Below are 22,947 nucleotides of genomic sequence, written 5' to 3'. Positions count from 1 at the left end.
CAATCCCGAGTGCCGGTCACATTACCTCATTAAACAGACGCATTTCATTCGCATTTCTCCCGAATATGTGGTCACAGGTTTTCAACGGGAGTTTCACGGTGGCCGTGAACGGGCCAATGCGCAATTTACGCGTTTTTTTTAAAAACCACCCCCCTTCCTGTCTCTCCGGCCGTTCTGAGAGTTCCTATTGGCTGATTCAACTTGCAAGTGCTCCGTAGTCTGCAAAGACTGTTTTTGACTTCATAGCATTGGATTTATTGATTATGCTGTTTCTGAATCAAATCTGGTAGTTTGAAAAATCATTTTGGGGTGAATCCATTCTCAGAACGGACTCGCGAAACTTCCTTTTTAACTGTTTTTTATTTTTTCATTTTATATTACTGTAATATCGAAATTATGAAATATCGAAATAATGACACTCCAAGGAAGTGAAACTTCAGTAAAATTCAGGCACTGAACTGTCCTGCATAGGAAATGCCCACGAAAGCTTCCCACATGCTTCCAAATTTCCAAAAAAGAAATGGGAGAGAGCCATCAGTGCTGTCAGTGGGGGAAAGAGAGGCATCATTATCTTCAATGATGTTTCTTTATAAGGCAAGATCGAAATAACGGAAAAGTGCGCTCAAAATTTTTTTAAAAAAATGGGCGGGGAAAAAAAGGTCCCGCCCAAAAAAGCGGTTTTTGAGCGGCCATGTGACCGGAGGGACGCGCAAGAAAGACGGATTGGAAGCAGGGATGTGAACGAAGAGGAAAAAATCACGGATTGGAGGCAAACGGAAGATATCCGATAAACATGCAGGTAATGGGTGAATGTGGATTCGACCATTATCTGGTTATTAGCAAAAATGTAATACAATCATTTATGTTTATATTTATATGTAATACAATCATTTATATGTTTATATAAAGAATTCTCAAAAGTAATGTCAGGTTTTAGGATATCATATAAGTATATTAACCTCTGTCTTTTGGTGCTACACCTCTGAAGATGCCAGCCACAGCTGCTGGCGAAACGTCAGGAACTACAATGCCAAGACCATGGCAATACAGCCCGGAAAACCCACAACAACCATCGTTCTCCGGCCGTGAAAGCCTTCGACAATATATTAACCTTTATTTGAAATCTAAAGATAAAACATTCACTTGTAAGAAAACTTATTGTTATTATGGTATGAAAACCATAGTTAATATTTGTAATAGAAAATGTATTTGATATCAATGTATAATAACTTTCTCTAAAAATTGTAACTGTTTACGAAGCATAACTAAATAAAAATTTGAAAATTGAAAAAAACCTTTGGGGGCTTTGCCAACAATAACAAAAATATAAGCTTTTCGTGCTTCCTTAGCACTTTCTTCAAAGTGGACAACGACATACTGTTTTTGGCCTGTACACTCAAGTGTTTGCTTGAGAAGGGCACTGCAATGAGAAGAGAAAAAAGCAAGAGGGAAAAATCAAAATTGTTTCTGACTTCCATCACATCTGACCAGTAAATGTGTGGGGAAGAAGATTCATGAGAGGTGTGGATGTGTGTGTGTTCTATTCAGACAAAGCTTCACAAAAGAAGAAAAGAAGCCAGAGAGTTCTTGGAAATGAAAAGCAAGCTATTCTTGACAGAAGTAAGACTCCTTTAAATTGGAGACACTAGCTTCAGGATTTGGCAATGATAGAGGCAGAAATGACCAGAAAGGTTATTCAAGGAACGCCGCAGCAGACCCCACCCCTAAAGCTCATAGCTGGCAAGTGTGAATAAACAGAAAACACTAACATTCTGTTATGTTTCACAATTCTCTGGCTAACAAAAGCGTTTAGTACATGATGCAACAAGCCAAGTACATCAGAAGTGTGGTATCAGGGGCATGTTTATACTCTTCTACCTTTCAGGCCCAGCTCCTCTTCTTACAACCTGTTTCCTAGCAACCAAGTGTTTATAAAAATGGAAGAGAGTATTAAACTGGAGAATTGGAAGGTATTCCATCTAACATGATGAACCATTTGTCTCTACTTTTCATTTGTACTAATGTATATTTTGAAAGCAAAAATTCATTATCAACAATTAAATGCTACACCTCTGTTACCCAGATTGCTTCAAACTGTTGTAACTCGGACATTTTTTGCCAACTTTTCAATTAGCAATAATGACAAAATTGAGTCACTGTTGAATTTCATTAAAAAGCATGCAGCTAATAACAACCACAATGCAAAGGCGAAAACAAAACAGAAACCAAGGCGTGGATGAATTACAGAAATAAAGTCCTGCTTGGAATCAGCACATGAAGTCATTCTGACGTGACTTAAATACAAAATCAAATCATAGTTGATTATTTCATGGTTCATTAGTTCACATTATGGGTAGGGAAAGAGGGAAGCAAAACAAAACCCAGCAGAGATAACAGCATTCAGACTCCCTGGACACATTCCTAACACAAAGTGAAGTTTACTTTGCCAGATGTTCCTATGGGAAAATTAGAACTGCAGTTCCCATGGGGATTGCTAGATCTCTAAAATTAGGCAGCTTGCTGCATCAAAATAGAAGAACAGGTTTGTAAGGGTCATGGGAGGGGAGGAAATGGGATTTCAGTACAATCCTAAACAGAGTTACGCTCTTCCAAATCCACCAAACTCAATGGGCTTAGAAGGGTGCAATTTTACTTACCATTGCACTGCAAATTGCTTCCAGCTCACAAAGATAAGTGTGACTGTATCAGTATTTCATTTATGAAATGACAATTTTCACAAGGAACAAAATCTGAAAGATCTGCTAGTTCAAATTGTCAAATAAAAGAATGAATTTTTCCTGCCTCCCCTCTCCCACAGCAGCCAATAGATCTCAATGAAATGCAGCTCCTTGAGGACAGAGGACCCTGAGGAACAACATGAAGAAAGGTTTGCAGCAGGAAGAAGGCAATGGTGGAAGTTGCCCCTTTTAAAAAATTACTTAACATTTATATCCCACCATTCTTTCCAAAGGGGAACCAAAGTGGCTTACATCATTCTCCTCTCCTTCGTCTTTTCCCTCACAACAAACCCTGTGATGCAGGTTAGGCTGAGAGGGTGTGACTAGCCCAAGGTCACCCAGCAATCTTCCATGGCAGAGTGGTTGGGTTCCCAAGTCCCTGTCGCTCCCTAGTGGGAGGTGGGGGACTCAGGACTTACCATCTGAGGCCTCGTCACATGCATACAAAACACGCATGCACTCCTGTAGAGGTCTGATGACATCATTTCTGGGAAGTGACATCATCATGCCAGGCATGGGTATGTTCCCGTGTGGCTAATTCTGGCCTGTTTGGAGCTAAAATTGACCCCAGCAAAGCATGGGAGCATGCTATCTTCAGAAAGTGATATCATCACACCTCCTGGGAGCTCGCCCAGTGCATGTTTTCCAGGTTGCCTGCCAGTGGCAGGCGATCACTGTGTGGGGGGGGGAGGTTGCCACTTCCCACAGAGTGGAGATTTGAACCTGGGTATCCCAGATCCTAGTCTGTCACTCTAGCCACTATACCACACTGGCTTTCTTTCAGTCTTGTTCCAACCCCTACTATTTTCAGCACACAGAGAGTATGACATGGGGACCTTGACCATTCCCATTTCTGAACCTCTGAGCTGAGTCTTGGGCTTCACTCATCACTTGATTCCGAACAGATGACTCCACTGAAGAGTCTTACATTTGTGGAACGAGGAGACAATAACAAGGGGTGCCAACAGAAAGAAACCAGAATGACTTTCTCCTATTCTCATAATAGCGACTTAGTATATAAAAATCAGACGAATATGCTAATACGTACATATCAAGTTGTTGAAAAGAAGCTGGTAAAAAATGGCCACCCTTGTGATGACCTATTTACATGTGCAGTCATCACTGGATGTTAGGAACTATCACCCAGTGAACATGAATGTACGAACTAGTATTTCATCTATAGTTCCCAAAGTGATGCATGCTGCAATCCTAAACAGTTTAGGATTAAAATCAATAGGCTTAGAAGGGTGTAACTCTACTTAGGATTGTACTGGTAGTACTTTAAAGTCTAACACATAATAATAACAATAGTAACAACAAAATATACCACCCTTCAGAACAATGCCACACTCAGAGCAGTTTACAAAGTGTGCTATTATTATTCCTACAACAATCTCCCTGTGAGGTAGGTGGGGCTGAGAGAGCTCTGGAAGAGCTGTGAGTGACCCAAGGTCACCCAGCTGGCTTCAAGTGGAGGAGTGGGGAATTACATCTGGTTCTTCATATTAGAGTCCTGCCGCTCTTAACTACTACATCAACCTGGGCGTTGTGCACGTATATATTTTTACTGAATTATTTTATATATTATTTTAAATGCTGCCTTAATGTTCAAATGTTTGCCTATGGACAGGAGGCATAAAAATGTTTTAGATAAATAAATAGTAACCGTCACATGCTACATCATGAATACCATAGACAATTTCTTCCTGTAGTACAAGAATTGCCCATTATCATTATGCAAACCATTAAAAAAAATCCGATCCCAATTTCAAAAAGGTACCAATGTTCAGAGTGAATTGTGGGAACAAGATTTGCCCATCTTTCACTTGCTCATCTTCTTTGGCAAGGACGGGAAACAGAGAAAAATCATTATATATTGTATGATGTGTTATTACTTACATTTACACTCCACATTTCTCCTCAATGGTGGCACAAAGTAGCTTCTATTAATCTCCTCTCCACTATTTTATCTCACAACAGATAGGTTATGCTGAAAGAATATGACTTGCACCAAGTTGACCGCAAACTTCCACAGCAGAGTAGCATAAGTGTCCATCCATACTGAAGGACATTTTTTGCTGCCCGTACAGTGGATGTTGAACAGAGATGGGCACGATCGGCATTACGATAGAAAAATACCCACGATAATGGCATTCGCACGATCAGAACCCAGCAGATTGATGCCGTCCACGGTGACCGATTCAGTGTTCGGGGGGGGGGAGCTTCATTGGGGTTTGAGCGGGGGCGATCGGTATCTGATCGGAGATCCAGTCACTCTGGCGCCAGTAATCTATTCCCCTGGCAACGGAGCCAGGGGAATGCCTGAGCTGAGTTTGCCCTCCTTCTGTCACCCTGGAAACCCAAATGGAAGCCCAGCTTGCTTTGATCAGCAGGGCTTCCTTCCAACCACAGAGCAGCAACGCACTCACCAGTTGGAAGACAGTCAGGGGAGGGAGGGGGAAGGGGGTGTTCTGTAGCCATGGGCACTCCAAACGTTGTTTTGCTTTTTTAAAAAATGGGCTTTGTAGGAGGAATGGCTGTTTTTCTGTCTGTCACTCTCTGTTTTTAACCTGCTTTTAAAACACTGTATTTTGTGGGAAAACCTCATTCACGGCTCTGTGTGTGTGTTTAAAATATGCTTTTGGAAGACTGGCTGCTTGCTTTTAAAATCAGGTGGGGAGGAATGGAGGATTCTGTCCCTGGTTTTTTTTAAAAGCTGGCTGAAACATGTTGACGGGGTGTCTCTCTCTCTCTATTTGGAGAGGCAGGGACGGGTTAAAAACTCCCCCCCCCCCTGTTCTGTGTGTGTGTGTGTGAGAGAGAATGTCCCCTCCCTGAGGGGAGGCGGCTCGTCGCCAGGTTAAAAACTTTTCCCCCCTCTGCTCTAAGTGTGTGTGAACGTCCCCTCCCTGAGGGGAGGCAGCTCGTCGCCGTGTTACAAACTCCCCCCTGCTCTAAGTAAGTGTGTGTGTGTGTGTGTGTGTGTGTGTGTGTGTGTGTGTGTGTGTGTGTGTGTGTGTGTGTGTGTGTGTGTGTGTGTGTGAACGTCCCCTCCCTGAGGGGAGGTGGCTCGTCGTCTCCTTCCCGTGCCCGCCGGACCCGGCGGTCGCCGCCACCACCCACCTTCCCACATAGCTGGGAACAGCAGGGCGCCCCTCCGCTTTGGCCTCCCCAATCCACGGATCGGAAACGGGAGATGACTGGTGTGGATTGGTGATTTGGGGTCATCGCCGGCGCTGATCCCCGATCAGCTTGATCGGTAATTTTTTTTGGATCGTGCCCACCTCTAATGTTGAATATCCACTTACTCAAAGCCAAACACAAGACACAGAAAACAGAATTGTCTAGTTTTTTTTTTTTACATGCAAGCATTAAATGTACATAAATATCCTGTTCAACTGGGATCTAGACAGATTGCCAACGCATTATTATGGTTAATCAGAAGAAATGACCAGAATCTCTCTAGTACATCCCAGTACTTATGCCCCACATTTCTTTACACAGCACACTTTTCATGTATCCAAATAGCTAAGAACACCCTGGAAGAAATGGAATGAAAGTAACTTGATAGTTAGTTTGCATAACATGACCACAAGCTACATGAAAAGGTTGGGTAATCAAGCAAATCAGAGTACTAGCATCTTTTGGCTCATTGAGTTCACTGGATTTTAAAGGGGAGGGAGAGAAGAAATCAATACACTCTTTAAATTCTTTTTCAGATTTGTTGTAAACAACTGCCATGTAAGATGAAATATGTTTTATATACCAAACAAGGTAAAACAGAAGAAACACAAACAACTGCCAGGATTCTTTTTTAAATTAAGTCTCTTTTGTCCACATATATCTTCACACATTAAGGGCCAGCACAGACATCCAAAAAACTTCTCCATATGATGTGCCAAGCTGTCACTCAAAGAGCATTCATGTACATAATGTAACAAAATGTAACTGGTGACTTAGGGCCTTCCATGGATTCAACTGCAGCTACCCAAAAGTGATTCCCAGGAACAAAGGGCCTAAATACATACTGTCACAAAAGCAGAAATTGCCACTTGTACTCATCCAAGGCCCATGTCCTAAGTTATGGTCTCCACGTGAATTCCTCCAAGGGGGCAATTTGGGATCTATCACATCAAGCTGCTGTTGTTTTTTAAGATATCAGAATCAGCCCAGATAAACTTTTGAAAGCTCCCAGATTTTTTTCACCACTACGATTTTCTTTGCAAAATTTACAGTTCACTTTGACCTCTCCTTGCTAAGAATGTCATCAGGATGGACTGTTGCCCACTTCAGTTTGGCCTCAAGTTCCTGTGCAGCTGTTGAACAGCCAAAAAGTTCTCCCTGCAAGCAGAAAGATGCATGTGTAAGGGGGGGGGGAAGGATCTTATATTATTTAAAAAATATATCAGGAGCACAAAAGCTTTGGGAGGTGTAGAGACCACACAACAAAACAAGGAAGAGAAATAAAAGACCGAAAGGAAGTATGAAGTATTCGTCTGGTTACACATTTTTAAGAAACGATGTGAATGTATTTTAACAAAACACAACTTAGTGGTGGTAGCTGAAGGGAAAAATCTGTCTCTCTTTGTTTTAAATGTAGCAATAGTGAAACGCTCGTGCATTTTTATTAAAAGACAACATTTGTGGAAGGAATGCCCTGCCTTTGAGTTGTCCATAATTTTATGACGGAAATGGATTGCTGAACTGCACAGGGAGCCTGGCCAACGGTCTGTAATTTACAGTGTCACTTTTCTAAAATCCTCACATCAATTTCAGCTTTCAGGAAGGAAGTGCAGTTCTGGTGTCCGGATCAAGCAAGATGTTAAAATAATCACATTCTGGGCATGAATCTACACTGTTCATCAGGTTAGGTATTGCCTAACCTGATGAACACTGACCACACATGGACACTGCCCTGAAACGCATCCCGTTATTCATTAAAAAGTGTTTCGAGGTAATTGCATCTAAACCATAATACAAACAAGTATTAGGGGCAGTTGAGATGTGTACAATAATCTTCTTATTTGTAAACTTAAACAACACTTATTTAAAATAGTGTTTAATTTACAAACCAAGAATAAACGGACTGGAATAAAATACAGAAAAGTGATAAATTTGTAGAAAAGCTGAGAAGATCTCAGAAGAGGAAGGGACAGTGGCTCAGTAGTATCTGACTGGCAGGCCAAAGGACCCATGTTCAACTCCAAGCACCTCCAGTTCAAGGGATCAGGTAGGAGGTGCTGTGAAAGACCTTTGCTCGAGACTCTGGAGGAACTCTGCCAGTCAGAGCAGACAGTACCGAACTTGAAATTGCAGCTTCACACGTTCAAGAACGCAGCATTACTAGACAGTTGAGTATGTTTTAAAAGTATGGTGTATATAACTCTGCACATCTGCAGCAAAACTTTATTGTATTTGCCTTCCCCACGCCCATATGACGAAGATCACTATTGTTCCCATTTCACAGATGTGTGACTGCAATTCAGGGACAGCAGCTTGTCGAAGGCAAACAGGGCCTTGCTTGGCAAACAATTCCACTTAAGTTCGTTTTCCCTAGCCCTCCTCCTCGCACTTGTGTTCCAAATTTCTGTGCTCAGAAGAAAGATGCCTCTTTTTCTTTGGTCATAGATGCAGAGAAGTTAGCCGTGTTAGTCTGTGGTAGCAAAATCAAAAAGAGTCCAGTAGCACTTGATTCTCGAAAGCTTATGCTAAAATAAAATTGGTTAGTCTTAAAGGTGCTACTGGACTCTTTTTCTTTAAATCTGTAAATTTTCTTGCAGGTTTACCTGAACGCACTTCTTATAAAAAACAAAGAGAAGGCAAGCATTTACCTACTTCCTCTTCTGAACACCTAAGCATCCACTGGGCCACAGCCAATGAGCTAAGTGGAAGCATTAATATTTCAGTATGGAGACCTACTAACCAATTCAGTGTTATAAAATGCAGAATGAAAATGTGCATCGTACAGTTTTCCTTACACTGACAGCCCATGTGGTACAGCTGATGAGTAGCAGCGTCTCCTTAACATACAAGCACAGTTTAAAAGTCCTAAAAACTGATCTCAGAACCAGATGAAGAATTCTGAACTCCTTTTTCCTTATATAACTAACTGTCACCTAGGCATTTGGTTTTGCTAATACTATTCTTAGACTATCAATAACAAAGACTGAGTCAGCCAGAATATAATTAACAAAATATATTACATCCAAATGACATTAGAGACTATCGCACCCCATATATATATATATATAGATTAACAAATAGAATATCGATAGAAAATAACTAACCATAAGGGTTAACTATAAGGACCGATTAACTAATAATATTTTCTTTCTGGTAAGATTTGTATAATGTACCAAATTGAATATGTGTATCTGAAGATATATATGAGTTAAGTTGATTGATTATATAATGACAGTAATATAGATCTACTATTGAAGGGGAATAGAAATACTAATGTAATTAAATATAACTGAAACAGAAAGAAGAAGATAGAATGAGTAACACATAGAGTATAAGTCAAATTGTTTGATTTATATGAATGTATGATTTATATGGTTTATGATCTATTGAAATATTTGAAATTTGAACTATGAAAAATGGGATAAATTGTTTGTCCAATATGGAAATAAGAACTTATAGTTAGGGTACAGAGTTTTAAAAATAGTTAAAGAAGTATTGCTTAGAATAGAGGGAGAATATACATTTGTTAGATAGAGGAATTTAAAAGGAGTAAGGGAAATGGGACAAAGGGTTGGAAAACTGTTGGAAGTCAACAAAAAGGGGGGGAAAGGGAGGGGGTTAGAAATCGGAAAATGGGAGAATTGATTGTAATGTGAAAATAATTGATCCTAACCCAATAAAAATTTTTCAAAAAAAAAAGAGACTATCGCACCCTGTTCTATGTGCTCCCCAAACGTTGCCTGACAGGGTGATCCTTCCATGCATGTCAGCTGAGAAAATGTACACAGACACGGATATGCTCAACCATTTAGCTGGCAAGATGTATGCATATAGTAATGCCAAGACTTGTGATCCATGACCAGGTACACAAACAGACTAGCTTGAGAAGCCAAGGATGCCATAGGAGACCAGTAAAGAAGTTCCAGGATCAGAAAATCAAAGGAGCACGGATTTTCTCCTTCAAGTGAGTAAGGAATCGGCATGGTTTACGTGGTGTTAGACTTGGATCTGGAAGACCCAGGTTCAAACCCCCACTCCACCATGGAAGCTTGCTGAGTGACCCGAAACTAATCAATCTCTCAACCTATTTCACAGGGTGGTTGTAAGGATAAAATGAAAGAAAGGAGGATAATGTAAGCCACTTTGGGCCCCCATTTGAGAGAAAAGCACAGTATAAAGGTCAAAATAAAAAGAATCCTCTATGCTGATAAAGGCTTGATTTCCCCATCTCTTCCCTCTAACATTAAAAAAGATCAAAATGGAACGGCTCAGAAGCCCAATGATATACTGGGGTAGAGTTTATGGCTCCATTGTCTCCAGATGCAGGAACCACACACTCCAAGAGAACACTCCAATGAGTTTGTTCCTCCATTTGGCCAATGTTTCTTGTTCCGCTCAACCCAGCTAGGAATATGATAGAAATTTCTAAAGAACCATTCCTTTTAAAATATTTTGAAACTCAGAAGGAGAGCAGAAAGATATATTCACACCATGGGAAGAATTATTAAAGGTAATATAGAAATGAAGCAAATATTGCCATATACCAGAATAGGAAAGCTTGTGTGAAATATATTCATGACCTCCTATAGGAAAAAAGACCTTAATCTTAGACTATGTATATTGGAGGCAGGAGTGGAAAATGACTGTTTTATGTAAAAGTATGTAGTTTAAAGAGTAGAGCGACATTTAAGCAGGCCTGTGCTCAATTCCCTGCTCAGCCATGAAGCTTACTGGGCAAATCACCTTTTTGCTACTTAACTACCTTGCAAGGTTGCTGTGAGGATAAATGAAAAGAAAACAACATACACTTTCCTGAGCTCTGGAAAAAAGGCAGGGTAGAAATGTAAATAATAAATCAATTGTAATAAGGTTACAAAATGGAGCTCCATTGTTAAAATGTCAGTTCTAACTAAATGGTCTCTTTATCTCCCTACTTTGTAAGTCCTGAACATCCCATCTCCCTAGAGCAATGTCCTAATATGGCTTACAAAGGACACTGTGTGCTGTAGATTTTGGCTACAACTGTTTAAAGAGTTGCCCTTCCAGTACTCACTAGGGTTGCCAACAGCCTGGAGAAAAAAAGTATTGTCCCTTTAACAGAGGCTTAATGAGATGTTATTTACTAGGTTATGTTATTTAACTCCATGCCATAAAAGCTTCAGCAGTCTATTTTTGCACATTAAGCCTCTATTAAGGAACAGAACATTTTTTCCTGTAGGTTGTTGGCAACTCTAGTGCTCGTGGATCTCACTCGTATTTGATGAAGTAAAACTGCCTCACAAAATTAGTAAAGAATGAAATTGGGGTGGAGTGAGGGGACAAATAATCAGAAGTAAGTATTCTTAGTGCATTTTGAATATATGCAGAAGCGTTGTAGTAAAAAAAACCATATAAAGCTTTCCCAAGACGTAAACTGTGTAACCAGGAAAAAAATCACAAAAGAAAAAAAAACAGCAATGGCACAAACACAGGTGGTTTCTCCACAGGGACTGGCTTGTAAGGCTTTGCTGGTACAGCTGCAAATAAAGCACACTGGCAATATGGCTTCCACATGGCAGGTTTCCCTGCAGTTTCTTTGTCCCAGTCCCCCAGAAGTGGACACCCCCTCCCTAGGGCCACGGGGTTTTTGGAATTTACTTTAAAATCAGCAATAGAATATTCTTATATCAATGTACCTATTATTATCAATATACCATTGTAATAATAACAGGTTCTGCAAATTCCCAGTTTTCATTTTTTTAAAAAGTCTCTAGCCCCTTCAGCTGAGAAGATATGCCTTTCCTCTTATATCTCCACAAGGGAAGGTTATAGATACAATCTTTTAAAATAATGAATGTTAAGAATTCAGAGAACCTGTTACACTTATACTTGCAATGGTGTATCAATATAATGATATTACAGTACCGATATATTAAAAAATAAAAAAGCTACTGGGGGGGGCTGCCATGGATACAGGGTCAGGGAGAACAATTGTAATATATGTGAGGAAATCCAGATCTCACCCCCCCACACACATACACACAGCAGCCACCCAAGTTTTACTATGATCTTTCCCAAAACTTCGGAGCACAACAGGTTTCAGAAAGACCAGAGAAAAGCTGGGAAAGTCCCAGCGGGTGAATAAATGCACCAGAATTCTGTAGGGAAACAGGAAAAAAATCTGTTTCCCAACAATATTGAATCTAGGGCAGATAAGCGCTGCAGAAATGGCCATAAACAATTCAAGTTTTCACTCTCAGCAACAGCACCAGCTGATAAAAAACAAGCAGTATTTCTACTTAAGGAGCATCATCCCAAGAAAGGATAGCAGAAGAACTGTATTTACATAGCTACAAAAATGTGTTTTCCAGTTCTGGAAACCTTGAAGCTACTTTTTCTGGAGCCGTTTTTCTGAAGACAATGGAAACACTCTAAGGTCATTCTGGAGTAAATTGTTTGATAAATTTTCAAAGGAAGAACCGCCCTCTGGAAATCATATTACATATGAAAGAATCTCTCTTTCATTAATGACTGTTAATGGTCAGAACTGCTTTTCAAGATCATTAAAAAGCAAGTTAAAAATAGAGCGGAGGGAAAAAAGGATACAATTCTTTGGTTTAATTAAGAAGAAAAAGAAATTATTCTCATTTCTGAAGTAGCAAAATACCTTAGGAGCAAAAAGGGCTCATCCCAACAACACTAAAATCATATTCCTCTTGGCTAAAATTGACATTCTTCAACGCAAGACTATCTGGGCACTATAGCACTCTCTGACTAAGTGGGCAGAGCAATGGCAAAACTAAATTCACTGCCTTCTAACATCAAATCAGAGACAGCCATTAACCGGTTGAAATTTATTTAGGCTGTGTGGAAGCCGTGTAACCGTTCAGGAAGAGCCTTCAGAGAGGAAGTGTTGTATATGCATGTGCCATTTGGGCTCAAACAGCAAAACATTTGCAAAACACATGAAGGCCAGAAGATGAATGTAAACACACGATCCTGGACTTTTAGTTGGAAACACCCTCTCAGCAGAATACAGTGAATATGATGGATTTGAGCAAATTTTCCCATCCCTGTCCTATGTAAAGTCTTGCATAAGCCAATAAGATCCCTGCCGGGCTAATGAACAATGGAAGAATCACACAGAACAGAGATGCAAATAGCTGGCTGGCTCAAATTTTCATTCTCTCTCGTGTATATGAGAAAGAACGACTACAAGGCTACAAATCCTGCTTTAATTGTGTTAGTTTAGTTAGCACAGATTAACAGCTGTTGACTTTACAAACATCCAAATGTATGCAAATAGGCACAATTTTCATTCCAGAGATCACAATTTTGGAACCTGGAAGCATCATCAACAGAGATAAACCACAACAAAAACAGCCACCATCTTCTGGATTAACCGTTATAATAAATATTACACAGGTTACATTTTAAGATTATAGTAAATTATTAGTTTGTGTCCACCAACAGGAGTCCCTCATTTGTAAGTGTAATCATTTAACATCCTCTCAGGGTCAAACATACAAGAGCTCCTTTTCTTCCTCTCCACGTAGCAAGAAACAAATAAGACAACCATCTGCTAGTTTATAAATGTCAAACCCCAGAGTTTAAGACTAAAAACCAAACCATATCTCACTTCATAAAACAGTTTTTTTTAATTATTGTCCCAACTCCAGATTTTTGACCGCTCAATTTCCAGCCTGGCTTCCAACAGCAACAAACTTTCAAAAAAAACACTTGAAAAAAAATAGCACTCAGTCTTTCCCCATCCTGAACTTATAGTAACGTCTTTGCATTTGCAAAGACAGAGATAATATCCTCTTCGGGGGCTATACAATTCATCAAATGAACACGTCTATAAAAAAACATTTTTTCATCTGTACAAGCCTTGCTAAGAGATCTGCAACCCAATGCAATGTATGCTTACTCAGAAGTAAACCTCGTTGAATTAAACAGAATTTACTCCCATGTAAGTACATATAGGATTACAACCTTAGAAATCATTGCCTCTCACAGCAGGCACTGCTTCCATGATATTCAAAAGCAAAAGGAAAGGTAAGTAGCAACCATAAACGTTTTCACCAACTCTGACTGAACTCAGGTCAAACGGACATATGCAACAGCATTAGAGATAAAATGAGCTCTACCATTTCAGACTACAGGTGTGTGGGGGGAGGTGTCCAAATATGTAATTCTCCCCATATAAAGATTCCAGCAAATAATAGTATTTCTAGCCTAGCCCTTCTTACAACATATTATTAATGCATGGAAACTTTGAAAAATGCAATCCCTCCCCAACAGTGATATAATCCATTCTATCATTCCCTGCAGACCCAGCCTAATTTCCCTGTGAACAGAAATCACCAAGACTCTGATTTCTACAAACACTTTCATGTTAGAAACTGATTTAAGTTATTCGCAAGTTGGTCAGTAAATCAGAAGTCAATTCAATCACCTCAGATAGGGAGAGCCAAGATTACTACCTCCAACCCACAAGAGCTAACTCCAAGTGGGCAGGGCCACTAGTATGCTAGAAGGAAAACAAAACAAAACAGCATGTTCTCTCTAATTCTAGTGCAACATGCAGGTTGCACAACTAGGGAGAACAAAGTGGTTCTAAATCACTACTATGGAATTATGAATTACCAAAGAGCCACTGAGGAGTGACACATAAGAACAGCCAGCAGGGACTGTGTTTTAGAAGCATTCTGATTGGGTTCGGCAAACCAGGAATTACCAGGCTTCCAGATAATGATGGGAACAGTATGTTCTCAAGCAATGAGACTTTCTAGACAATTTACAGGCACCACTAAAGAAGCTAAACACTCACAAACCAGTCATATTTCACTTTGTCATCAGGGCTATTTCCTTTGGAACCATGCACTGAATATCTAGGATCTGGGCATGACGTTCTCTGAATTCATAGGATATAAATTAGAAAAGGTGTTGGAGAATTTATTTTGAGATGTCGGGCCTTTGTCAGAAACCCCCAATTCCATTCTCAAAGAGGCACCCCAACAAAATGAGTTTTTATCCCGGGTATCACGAAAGGCTAGCACGGTACATTGGACTAGGAGATGACAGACCTAATCAGCTGTGGAAGCTCACCGGATGACGGTGAGCCAGTCATCAGTCTCACAAGGTGGTTATGAGGATAAGATGGAGGTTGGTAGATTTATGCTGTAAGCCACTCTGGGTTCCCACTGGGGAGAAAAGTAAGGTATAAATATCTAAAATAAATAAGTACATCCTCGGTGTAAGTGTTACAGAGTCGGAAAACCAGTGTCCGGGCTATACTGTTTCAGACTTCGGGGGGGGGGGGGCACGCAGGAGGTTCCACATAATTCAACTTTATCCAAAACTGCTCCCTATAGAAAACTAGGTATCATGGAGAAGGGTTCCAAGACTAGCTTTATAATCTACATGTTACCTTTCTACATTAGGGCTTTTTAAAAAATCAAGAAGCACAGATTCATGTAAGCCCTCACCTGCAGTCTGAAGTGGATGACTCCAAAAAAAAATCAGTGAAAGCTAGGCTTTAGACAAGGACCTTAGTCCTATATTTAAAGAAGGACCTTAGTCCCCTCACTTTTATCTGCTAAATGGCTATTCATAATTTAAAGCCTAACTATCAATAAATAAAGGAACCAGTCTAAAGGACAACTACTAGAATGGCAACCACATCTTGATATCATGACATCCCCTCTGTCTATGATGGACATGAACATATCCAGGCACTCATTCCTCCCCTTGCCCACAAAGCGCAATTAAAATCTCCAGTTTTGGAAAGCAGCAATCAAGCTCCAATTTGCTGTAACATCTAAACATAAGAGCCTTGACAAACGGAGTTTATTATGTCCCCACAAACAAGAATTCTAAACTGGGCTTCAACCATGGTTTAGAACCCAATGCTTGATTAAAGACATCCCAAACCAAGAAGTTTAAATCACGTGGAGGGGAGCGCATGAGCTCAGCAACAACATGCATTCATACAAGACATAAATGAACAAAGGTTAGTCATTCAGTCTGGATATAGTCACCTTGTGTTTAGCAAGTTTTGTGTGCGTGTGTGTGTGTGTGCGTGTGTGCGTGTGTGTGTGTGAAGCGTCATCAAGTTACAGTGACTTATGGTAACCCCACAAACAAAGGTGGTTTGCCATTGCCTGCCTCTGCAAAGCGACCCTGGACCTCCCTGGTGGTCTCTCATCCAAGAATTAACCAGAGCCAACTCAGCTTAGCTTCTGAAATCTGGCAAGATCAGTCTAGCCTGGACCATCCAAATCAGGATTCTGCTGAAAGCAAATGGACTTAACAAGACTTATCTTTGCCGGGTCTTGTTCACAGTTATAATTCCTCAGTGATCTGTAAGAAACAAATCTGCTGAACCTCAGGCCTTCTATGATGTACCTGGATCCAATCATGTAAAAACTTGCATGGTTTTACATGAAAGCGGGGGGGGGGGGGGGGGGCAGAAAAACTGAAACTCAGCACAAAGCTATGTACCTTTCCATTCCCACTGATTGCATTGTGACTTTACAAGTTATGGCCCATACATCTACTCGCAGAACACACTGCATTTTTATACCACCATCAACATATCAGCTGTTTCAGAACTGTGTGATATAAAGCAGGTTGTTAAAGTATCTTGGTCCCATTCCAAAAACTGACAGCCACACTGCAATCAAAAGGACAAGTTAGCCAGAACTTACAGTGCAATCCTATGGAGAGTTACTCCAGTCTAAGGCCATTGACTTCAATGGGCTTAGACCGGTGTAACTCTGCATAGGATTGCACTGTAAATCTCCTTGGATTTTCTAACAAGAAAAGAAATTGGTTGGAGAACACAGAGGTTCCCTAATATAGTGAAAGTTAAGCAGCAAGTGTTTATGTTGTATTTAAATTGCTTGCTACTTAATTTTCACTATATTGGGGTGCTCCTATGTCCTCTAACCAAGGGAGCAATCCTAAGCAAATCTACTCAGAAATAATTGTCATGTCATTCAATGGGGCTTATGCCTAGGAAAGTGCTCTGAGGATTGCAGCCCAGAACTATTTCTTTTTAGAAATACCAAGAGATAACAAGTTTAGCCATAAGTCTTTTTCTATTTATTTATTTCTTATCCACCTCTCCACAAGATGTACCCAAAGAGGCATAAAAATAGAATACAAAAAATAAAATCAAAGAAAGATCAGTAAAAGCAGATGTGATAAAAACAGCAGCACAGAAGCACAGCAAATTAACATCAAGCAGGCAGGGAAAACAAAATTAAATTATAATTAAGGGAAAGTCCAGGCCAAACACAAATTGCAAAAACAAAAGAACAAAATTATTGAGAAGACAGCCAAATTTTCACCATGAGGGTCCTCAATGGGCAGAAAGGTGGGATACAATTGTTTTTAAAAAAATAAAATTAAATACATGTTTTTAAAAACCAGGTGCCAGGCAAATAGCTGTGGGATGGGCATTTCTCAGCACAGTAAAGGCCCCGTCACTGATCACCACTGCCCATCTCATTTCAGGTAGTGAGAGCACAGCCTCTGATGCCAACGTAGCAGGCAGGCCAATCAACAACACTATTCCTATCAGCAAAATATATTACTAATATTTACAGAGAATAGATTTGGGCATAAAAAAAAGACATAGCATACAACTGAGCGGCAGGAGGTTCCAAACAGGTAAAAGGAAGTACTGTTTCACACGATGGATATGTAAGTGATAACGTAAACTATATTGCCACAGGATGTGGTAATGGCCACTAGTTCAGATGGCTTTTAAAGAGTTACTAAATTCACAGAGGAGAGAGCTATCAATGACTATTAGTCACAACTGCTAAATGGAACTTCTGGGATCCAAGACAGTATACTTCTGAATAACAGGCACTGGGGGCAGCGTGGCCACCCTTCTGGTGGGACCTGAGGGGGGGGGTCTCCCAGAGTTATAACTGATCTCCAAACAACAGAGACCAATTCCCCTGGAGAAAATGGCAGCTTTGGAGGTCGGGCGATATGGCATTATCCCCACTGAGGTCCCTTCGCTCCTCAAACCCCACCTTCCCCAGGCTCCTCCCCAAATCTCCAGGAACTTCACAATCCAGAGTTGGCAACCATGGGGGAGCTGTTGACTGTATGCCCTACTTTTAGGCTTCCTGAAGACATCTGGCTAGGCCTGCCAGCTCCAGGTTGAAACTTCCTGGTTGAGCCTGGAAAGGGTGGGATTTAGAGAGGGGAAGGATCCTCAGCAGGGTAGAATGCCATGGAGCCCACCCTCCAAAGCAGCCATTTTCTCCAGGGCAACTGATCTCTACAACCTGGAGAGAAGTTGCAATCTCAGGAGATCTCCAGCCATCACTTGGAGGCTTGCAACCCTACATCTGGTTGGCTGTTGTTGAAAAAGAGACGCTGGATCCTTGGTCTGATCCAACAGGGTTCTTCTTACACTCTTAATGTTTAAGGGGTGGCTTAAAGGAATATTCTATAGTAGCATTTTATTTTCTCCCCTACAAAAATAGAGGTAATGGAACTTTCTTTTTTTCTGACCCTAGAGCATTTGAAATGTCTGACTGAACCTATAGTGAACTTCATGACAGCTTGAGAAAAAGGTGTGTAGGGAGTCAGTACAGTGTGTCTATACTATTGCGATGAATCATGGGATTTTGCAGCAGGCTATGAACCTTAGCAAAGCAGCCCCACAATTTTAACAGACTAACACAGCAGGCAACGAGTTGTGGTTTGTAGCCGATTTTCTGCTCTATCGAGAGATCACATTTTATCCCTCCCTTCCTCCAAGGAGTTAATGGCACCATACGTGATTCTGCCTTCCATCATCATCACAACAAACCTGTGAAGTAGATTTAGGCTGTACACACATCAAAGTGCCTTATACTGAATAAGACTCTTAGTCTACTAAGGTCCGTCCATACCTTCTACCAAGACTGGCAGCAACTCTGGATCTCAGGCAGAGGTCTATCACTTTCTACCTGATCCTTTTCACTGGAGGTGTCAGGAACTGACTCTGGAACCTTCAACAAACAAAGCAGATGCTCTGCCACTGAGCGACATGCCCTCCCTTGACTTAAATGGCTAACCTGCCTCTGCAGAAGTCTTTCACATCAGATACTACCTGATCTGTTTGCGACCTGATCCTGGAGATGCTGGGGATTCAGCCAGTGGGGTGTAGTGGTTACAGACTAGGATCTGGGAGATGCAGGTTCAAATCCCCACTCTACCATGGAAGCTTGCTGGGTGACCTTGAGCCAGTCACACACTCTCAGGCTAAACTACCTCACAAGGTTGTTGTGAGAATAAAAATGGAGGAGAGGAGAATAACGTGAACCACTGTGGGTCCCTAGTGGGAATAAAGGCAGGGTATAAATGAAGTAAAGAAACTGAAACTTTTGCATGCAGATGTTCTACCACAGACCATGACTACATCCCAAAGCTCATCCCATCACAAAGGTCACCCCAGGTCATCCAGTGAGCTTCATGGCTGAATGGGAATTCGAACTCAGGTTTCTCCAATCCTAGCCCAATATACTAACCATTATGCCTGGTATCAGAAGTACAGGAGCACTTTAGGAATAAAGCAAAAATATCCTAAAAGTTTAAGGTCCCTAATTTTTTTTTAAAAGTATATTTTCATTACAAGTATTTACCATAAAAAAAAACCTTAATCCTACAACTTAAATTCAACTGAGAAAAATGTCATTTAAGAATGAAAACTGCAATCCTACATACATTTTACTCACCTGTAAACTATATTGAACCAAATGAGACTTCTCAGTGAACATGTGCAGGATCAGGCAAGACAGCCATATTCCACTGACTAGGACTCAATTTAGTCAGGCTACTGCAGAACATGTGAAATGAGCAGCACAGTCCAGCTTCAGCAGAAGCTCACAGTATCAGGACATTTTCAAGAAGCGCATTGGTATGTACAATGCAATTTAAATGGGGGTTCACTCTTGAAGCTATATAGATTTTACCCATATTTTATCATCACACTTAATTTTCAGAATAGTAGTGTTTGCATGATACGGAGTCATGCAAACAGTACTTTGCCCAACATGAATTTCAACAATTGTACAGAGGAACGTTCATATTTTGTGAGTTCACATTGTGCAACGAAAAATACGAATACTGCTAACATGTAGGAGGCACTGATTCCCCCCTCCCCCACCCCGCCCATCACCAGTGACAGAGATTTTGGCCCCAGCTGTCCTCAACAAAAACAAAATTGCTACAAAGATTAGACAGGACAAACTATTAGTGTCATGCTATGCAGATTTACCCAGAAGCCTAGGCAGGTCTATTTAACTGGACTTACTCCCAGGAAAGCATCCTTAGGATTGTGCCATATATTACAAATTCCGTATTAAAAAAGCAGGAGCCATCAAATGCTAATTAACCTACCAAATCAAGAACATTTATGCCCCCACATACACCTTTCCTTCTCTCCCTCCTTTTTAGTTCTGGACTCTTGTATTTGAAATACGTCCCTAAAAACTGTGTGTGTGTTTAACTATTTTCAACTAACAACAAAAGTACCATTTAAGCCTATGCTTGAGCTGATAGATCAAGACATTTTTAATTTTATCACTCCCATAAAACTTTTTCAAGATACAAAGCATGCAAATATGCTGGGAATAAACATTTCCCAGTAATTCAAAATGCACATTTTTCATTTACATTGCCTATATATATTTACGCAACATGTGAGCACAACATCTCTGGTGCCCCAAATATTCAAACACAAGCTAGTCAGTCCTAACAAGACAGGGAATCCCCCAGTAAAAGGTAGTCCACACAATACGTTCTTGGTCATAGATCCAAATGAGTTAACCATGTTAGTCTGCAGTCACTAAATAGTAAAGAGTCCAGTAGCATCTTTAAGACTAACCAACTTTACTGCTGCATAAGGTTTTGAGAACCACAGCTCTCTTCATCAGATGTAAGAGAACTGTGGTTTTCAAAAGCTTATGCTGCAATAAAGTTGGTTAGTCTTAAAGATGCTACTGGACTCTTTAACACATTCTGGGGCATACTCACTATATAGGGTGGACTGGTTCACAGGTACATGCTCCCTTGATTAGTAGAGCATCAAAAAAGGACTTACACATGAAAGTTACCTCCTTACACCACCTTAAACAAAACGCTTTTCAAGGGAACCAGCTAACACTGCCGGCCACCTGTCATCAAACACACAATGCCCATATGTACCAAAATCAAGAAATGTACATGCTTGCGCTAAGCAGGTCTTAGAGAAACACCATGTACATCCTGGGCAACAGCAACGCTCCTGAACGCAGCAAAATTCTCTCCAGATCACATCATCACGGGAATCGCTGCAGCCTTACATCCCTGTTCAGACATGCAATTCTTCCAAGAGACGTGCCTGAGGGCAACCAGCCCTAGGGAAGTCTCCTGGCAAACCGAATAAGCAGTCTGTCGCCTTGCTGTCCTCTAGTTAAGTACATGGACACCTTGACTACACAGCGAGAAAACCTCTGCCTACGGACAAAGTGGGAACGAAGGGCAGGGGAGAGACCCTGCGACGACCCCCCCCCCCGCTCAAGCGCACCATCCCTGGCGCTGGACTCTCCGCAAAAGCGGGGCGGGCTACGATGCCCCCTGGGGCTGGGCGTGGGCCGGCTTCCTGAAGCCGCAGGCAGGGCAGAGGGGCCGCCCTAGGTGAGCTCTTGGAGGTGGAGCGCCTTCACCTCCTGGGCCGGTGGCGCGGGGCCGCCCAAAGGGAATCCCCGTCTGACGCGCCAAGGCGCCGCTGGCGACGAGCCCCAGGGCCGGCAGGCACGCGCCGGCTCTCCCGGGCAGCGGCGGAACCGGGGAGCCTCTCCCGGCCAAGGGAGCCGCGAGGAACGGCCTCGCGCTAGGACCAGGCGCAGCCCACCACCCACCTCGGCCCCGGCCCAGCCCTCCTCTCCCCGACGCGCACCGAGGAAGTCGGCAGGGGCGCTCCCCGTTTCCCAAGCGCTCCGCCAGGGATGCGCGGCACAGGCACCCGCCGAGGCACGCACCGGGGCAGCCAGGATCCGCAGGGCGAGTGCGACCCCCCCAGACCCGGACTCCGCTCCCCAGCCGCGCTCCTTACATCATCAAAGAGGGATCCCACGTTGGCTGTCACGAACAAGACCGCGGTGCTGGCGGCAGCCCCCTTCCCCGCCATGATCTCGGCCCCGGGGAGTTCCTTCCGAAGCAGAAGAGGCGCGCGCTCCCTGCGCTTCCCCCAACACGGCATAAAATGCGCCAAGGGCGCGCTCGGCTGGCCGGGGAGTCCCGGGTCAGGGGGAGTTCAGAGCCCCGCTGGGGGAGTCCTCCGGGGCCGCCGCCGCTGCTGCTGCTGCTTTTGGCGCCCGCTCACACACGCTTGGCGGCTGGCGGCGCCCCGGGGGAAGGAAGGACACGCTCGTAGTCCTCCCGCCGGGGCAGGGACGCGGGACGCATCAGAGCCGAGCCCCTGGCCTCATGGGGGCCGGCTCCCCGCCTGGGCTCGCTCGCTCGCTGCCTTCGCCCTGGGCAGGCTGGGAAGAGACTTTGCTCTTAGATTTCTCCCTTCGCAGCCATTCGGTTCCTGCCTGCAAAGTTCCTCCTCCTGCTGCTGCTGCCGCGGCTGCTGGCGGCCGTTCCTGACCGATCCCCGGACATGGCAAATCAAATCTCTGCAGCGGGAAGGGACGGAGAAGGGGGAGCGGCTGCGGCGCTCTTCCTTGCTGGGGCACCCCGGGAAAGGGGCGATGCAGGCGGCAGCGCCCCCACCCCTCGCAGATCCGGCGCGCTTCCCAGCTTCTGGCTGCAATAACAGAAGAGAGGCGGCCGTGGCGGCGACTAGGGCTCTGCACTCCCCTGACGTCACGAGCCCGACACGGTTCGTCTTAAAAGGGCAACGCCGCTCCCTGGGAGGCGAGCGAAGCAGCCAGCCAGCCGAGGGGGCCCGCAGAGAGTCGCGTCTCTGCGCGCTTGGGGCCGGGAGCGCAGTCCGAAGTTTGCAGGATCTCGGAAGAGCGGGAGGCTGGCGCAGCAAAAAGCAAAC

The 22,947-nt window shown here is 42.7% G+C and overlaps 1 protein-coding gene across 1 annotated transcript in view; it reads right to left on the bottom strand.

Moving 5' to 3' along the window:
• INPP5A (inositol polyphosphate-5-phosphatase A) overlaps positions 1-22,747 on the bottom strand; it is a 358,040-nt gene extending 335,293 nt beyond the window's left edge. Inside the window, exon 1 of the mRNA XM_054983325.1 lies at positions 22,009-22,747. Within this exon, the coding sequence (XP_054839300.1) occupies positions 22,009-22,155 (147 nt within the window). The 5' untranslated portion in view covers positions 22,156-22,747. The remainder of the gene's footprint in view (positions 1-22,008) is intronic.
• Between the last annotated feature and the right edge of the window lie 200 nt (positions 22,748-22,947).

The sequence above is a fragment of the Eublepharis macularius genome, chromosome 6 (assembly GCF_028583425.1).
Source record: "Eublepharis macularius isolate TG4126 chromosome 6, MPM_Emac_v1.0, whole genome shotgun sequence".
Lineage (NCBI taxonomy): Eukaryota > Metazoa > Chordata > Lepidosauria > Squamata > Eublepharidae > Eublepharis > Eublepharis macularius.
This window is presented reverse-complemented; position numbering and strand designations above follow the sequence as displayed.